Here is a 5,541-nt window from a genome sequence, read left to right as displayed (position 1 = left end):
TTATAAAATAGTTTATAAATTTATTATAAAATAACTTATAAAATAATTTGATAATAATATAAATTATAAATTTATTATAAATAATAGTAAAATAATTTTATAAGTAATATTTTATGTATTATAAATATAGTTAACTTATAATATTACTTTATTGATTTGTATTAATTGAATATGATTAGGAAAATTAAAATGAGGGAGAATCATGTTTATCACAATCATCTAATTTAATTTTTAAAATATTTTGTAAAATTCGTATGATAACTTATTATATAGGATAATTGTTTGACTCATTGTACTTTGATTAACAATTTATTTTTCAACATATAATGGTACTTGTATTTATTTGATGAAATAAAATGTAAAATACATACCCAAAAATAAGATTTAAAAATTTAAAAATATGATTGACTATTTAATATTTTTATTTTAAAAAATATTAATGTTGAATTATATTGTAGTGTAGTCTAAATTTATTTGTTTTATTAATATGATTTTTTAATTGCGAGCATGAGAAGTTGTTGTAAAAAAAAATTATTGAATACTATTTCATCAAGAGTTTGAAATTAATTTTATTAAATATTTACATATACTTTAAATCAATTTTAGGTATTTAAAAGTTTTAACTAATTGTTTGTGCAATTGAATTATAGTTATGTTGATATGTACCAAAAATAAATTTTATTAAAAAATAATTTAATTTTATGCAATACTTAAATTTTCATTTATTTTTTAACATTCAAATTATCATTATAATAAATAAAATTAAAATAAAAAATAGCATTTCATTATAAATATATAATTTAATTGAAAAAAATTTGGTGTTAACATATTTTTTCAAAACACATATATATAGTAAACTTTTGTTCATTATATTTTTTAATATATTCATATATTAAAATTTTAAATAAATTTGTGTATTTTAATAATTGGAAGTAACTTTTTTAATAATTTTTCATATATTCTTATTTTATGATTATTTTTTTATAAATTTGTGTATTTTTTGTCAAATAGAATATTTATTTTTATTGTATAAAATGTTACTAAAAAATGGATTGACATAAATTGAAAGAAATTATAAATGGATTGACATTAATGAGTAATTGAATTTTTAACGTATAAAATTATTACTCACCATAAGTGGAATAATATAATTGTTGATGAAAGGATGATATTTATGTCAATATTTATGAGTGATTAGGTGGTTTTTTTCCATTGAATTTAATGACTAATAATATAAATTGTTTCCATTTGTAAATGACTAATAATATTATAAAATAATTTATAAATTTATTATAAAATAACTTATAAAATAATTTGATAATAATATAGATTATAAATTATTATCAAATTGTAAAATAATTTATAAATTATAAATTTATTATAAATAATTGTAAAATAATTTTATAATTTATAAATTTATTATAAAATAATATTATCAAATAGATTTTGGAGGTATTAAAGAAATTGTGGAAGGAAGAAGAGAAAAATGGATTAAAGAGATTAAAGAAGTTGGTGAAGGAGAAGGATTGAAGGAGATTAGACATTGAGAGCATGATTGAGAGGGGAGAAAAGAGGAGATGTCCACATCAGCTTTTTGGCGGATGTGAAAAATATTTGTATAGGTAGATGAAATAGAATGAGGTGACATTCGATAGTGAGCTGGAATTCGGGAGTCTGTTTTAAATATATATGATAGATAAGTTAAATTATATTTTTCAGTAACCAATAATGTTCTCCGTTTTCTATTTTCATAACTAAGATGAAACTTGAGTTAAATACTTTAAATTTTAACAAGAAATTTAAAAATATGAATTTATAATTCAAACTCCCTTTATTTTAAATTGATATTACTACTTCAAATAACTCATATGAAAATGAAGGACTCCTAGTGTATCATGTAACCAGGATAAGTTCACATGACCACCCTTTTTACAAACTCTAATGAAAGTTGACTTTAAGGCCAAATATAATCTCCAACAAGAACAAAATTACTTTGATTGCTATAATATTATATCAACTCTTTTCTCCTATAATTAATATATCGGTTGCAAATTAAAAATACAGCATCCGGAAATCATTAGAACCCACTACAAAGCCTTTGAAATTTATCACTTTAATAGATGCATCACACAAAGAATTAAGACCTTGTGCCACAATTAAAAACAAACTATTTAGTAGGACTTCCAATAACTATGATTGAAGCTAAATTGTCCTAACACATTCTATAATCCAATTTCTCCAATATACATTAAAGTTCAGAGTTTTGTACCAGGCACCCCCCCAATTTGACCTGCCACCCCCCACTATTTTTTAAAGACTAAAATACCCTTTTGTAAAACAGTATAATATTATTTTAAAAATTATCATTCAGATTTCACACCCCACCACCTTCGAAAATTTACAAAACAAAATGTTGGATTCGAAACTTTAAATTTTCGAAATGAATTTTAGTAAGTTACTCGAAAATTTTGCTATTTTAAAACCTTCGAAATGCAGTTTATTTAAAAAAAGACAAAATTTCGAAACTTTGGATAAATGCCAAATTTTCGAAATAGACAGTATTCGAAACTTTGCTTGCATTTGAAAGTTTCGAAATAGAGTTATGCTTCGAACATTTGGTTTTTGATGAAACCTTCGAAATGTAGTTTCGAAACATTGGAATCTTCGAAATGCATTTTCTACTTCGGAAGTTTGCTTTTTCACCAAAGTTTCGAAATGCATTTTGTTCTTCGAAAGTTTCATTTTTCACAAACTTTCGAAATGTAAGAATGTTTCGAACTTTTCATTTAGTTAAAGTTTCGAAATGTGTTTTATTATTTTTTTAAATTCAATATTTATGTTATAAATTATTTTTAAATGTTTTTTAAATTAAATATTTAAAATATTATATTTAATTAAATTTGTTACTAATTTTGAAATTAGGTATGAGCAGAGTTGAAGTATCTGCTTCAAAAAATGTTATAGATACTACAGAAAAATTCACCACTGATCAGGTATTATTATAACTACTGATGAATCATCACCGATTAAATATTTCTTATAGTTATATGGTTAATTTTTATTTGAAACATATTTTGCAGGTATTTTCTTCTCGAGAAGCTGTATTTGAATGGGCAAAAGCGATTGGAAGACAAAATGGAATTTTAATTGTTACCATTCGATCAGATAAAGCAAACGGAATTAGGGGAAGAAAAGACAAATTGATTTTGGGATGCGAAAGAGGTGGAAGATATAAATCAGAATCAAAAAAATCAGTAACTTGCTCTCATAAGGAAAACTGTCCATTTACTCTCAGATGTGTACCATTAAGTGGCGGTGAAGGATGGAAAATTAGTGTTCGTTGTGGGACACACAATCATGAATTACTTGATACTGTAACCGGTCATTCCTATTTGGGGCGTTTAAACGAAGAAGAGAGGAAATTTGTCAATGATATGACAAAGTATAAGCTTGCACCCAGATTCATTCTAAATGCTTTGAAAGTGAGAAATAAAACCAATGTCACTATTCCCAGTCAAATATATAAAGCAAGGAGTACTTATCGATCATCATTGAGAGGTCCGTACACAGAAATGCAGCATCTGTTGAAGTTAATACAACAAGAAAATTATGTGCATTGGACAAGAAGACGGGAAAATTCTGATATTTTGAGAGATATTTTTTGGACGCATCCTGACTGTATAAAGTTGTTAAACACATTTCATTTTGTTTTGATATGTGATAGCACATACAAAACAAACAGATATCGGTTGCCATTACTTGAAATAGTCGGTGTCACTTCTACTAGTTTGACATTTTCAGTTGGGTTTGCTTATTTGGAAAAAGAGCGACAAGATAACTTCATCTGGGCATTTGAGAAGGTACGAATGTTGTTCAAATCTGAGTCTTTGATTTCTAAAGTTATTGTGACTGATAGAGATCTTGCCATGATGAATGCGATTAGTGTTGTGTTTCCTACTTCAATACATTTGCTATGTCGTTTTCATATTGAAAAAAATGTTGGGGCAAGATGCAAACAATATGTCAAAAAGGATAGACAAGAAGAAGTAATGGATTTATGGAAAAAGATTGTCTATTCGACTAGTGTGGAAGAGTATGATCATCATTTGCAACAATTTGAGATATTGTGTGCCGATATTATTCTTTTTGTTGATTATGTGAAAGATTCATGGTTAACACCTTACAAAGAAAGGTTTGTCAACGTTTGGACCAATAGAGTGATGCATTTGGGGAACACAACATCTAACAGGTATTTTTAAAATATGAATTGTGTTGTTTTAGCAAACATGATTTACTAGTTTATGTGATTTGTTTTAATTTGTGTTATTTAATTTATTTGTAGAGTTGAGTCTGCTCATTGGAGATTGAAAAACATGCTTCAAACTAGTTTTGGTGATTTGTGTAAAAGCTGGGATGCAGTGAATATGATGTTGAAGAACCAAATATGTATCATTCAGTCTTCTTTTCAGAAAACCATCAAGGATGTTGAGCACGGGTATAATTCACAATTTTTTCAAAATCTACATCACTGTGTATCAAGAAAGTGTATGAAATTAATTGATAACCAGTTGGAAAGGGTGAAGATTGTAGGCACTAACAAAACAGAATGTGGTTGTTCAATTAGAACAACTCATGGATTACCATGTGCTTGTGAGTTGGCTAAGTTGCAGATAAATGGTAATGCTATCCCTTTAGATAGCATTCATGATTTTTGGAAACAGTTAAGCATTGCACATGAATTAGAGGATGAAGAATCTTTATCAGATTATGACTTTTCTGAAGAGTTGGAAGCAATGAAAGCGTACATGAAGACACACGATATTATAAGTCAAAGGATATTCAAGGCAAAGGTGCGTGAAGTTGTATTTCCACATACCACATCAATACTTGCACCACCAGAGAAAGTGAGAACCAAAGGAGCTGGTAAAAAGAAAAAAGAATTTGATACTCCTCGTGATCCTTCATATTGGGAGTATGTTGATGCCTCTCAAGAATCTGCAAAGGCAAGGCAACCATCTCAATCATCTCAACGTTCTGCAAGGCAACAATCTCAATCATCTCAACATTCTTTTAAGACACAATTTCCTACTTATATACGTCCGTATATTGAGGACATAGTAGATGTTGTGGCTGATGGAAATTGTGGGTTTCGTGCAATTGCAGCATTGCTAGGTTGGACCGAAGAATCTTGGGCTTTAGTTCGATCACAATTGGATAAAGAGATTGGTCTACATAAAGATGTTTATTCTAATGTTTTTGATGACAATGTTGAATCAGTGCGGAACTCATTGAAAATATCAAAATTGGGTGCTCAAGGAAAAGATAAGTGGATGTCTTTACCAGACTTGGGTTACGTGATAGCAACACTATATAATGTCATATTGGTGTCGTTGTCTCGTAATCTGAATATGACATTTTTCCCGCTAAACAAATCACCATCGAAAGAGACCTTTGGGCAGTCTTTACTAGCAATTGGATTTGTTAACGAGAATCATTGGGTACAGGTAAAATTAATGCTTAATGTTGTTTATTAAATTAATG

General features: G+C 27.5%; 1 protein-coding gene across 1 annotated transcript; it reads left to right on the top strand.

Moving 5' to 3' along the window:
• Nucleotides 1-2,974: 2,974 nt before the first annotated feature.
• On the top strand, nt 2,975-5,534 carry LOC140919369 (uncharacterized). Its single transcript, XM_073365377.1, has 2 exons — nt 2,975-4,249; nt 4,343-5,534. The coding sequence occupies exons 1-2, from the start codon at nt 3,012-3,014 to the stop codon at nt 5,532-5,534; spliced, it is 2,430 nt and encodes an 809-aa protein (XP_073221478.1). The 5' UTR covers nt 2,975-3,011.
• Nucleotides 5,535-5,541: the final 7 nt, after the last annotated feature.

This window comes from Cicer arietinum, chromosome 2 (genome assembly GCF_000331145.2).
Source record: "Cicer arietinum cultivar CDC Frontier isolate Library 1 chromosome 2, Cicar.CDCFrontier_v2.0, whole genome shotgun sequence".
NCBI lineage: Eukaryota > Viridiplantae > Streptophyta > Magnoliopsida > Fabales > Fabaceae > Cicer > Cicer arietinum.
Note: the sequence above shows the minus strand (reverse complement) of the source record. Positions and strands in the feature narration are given on the sequence as shown.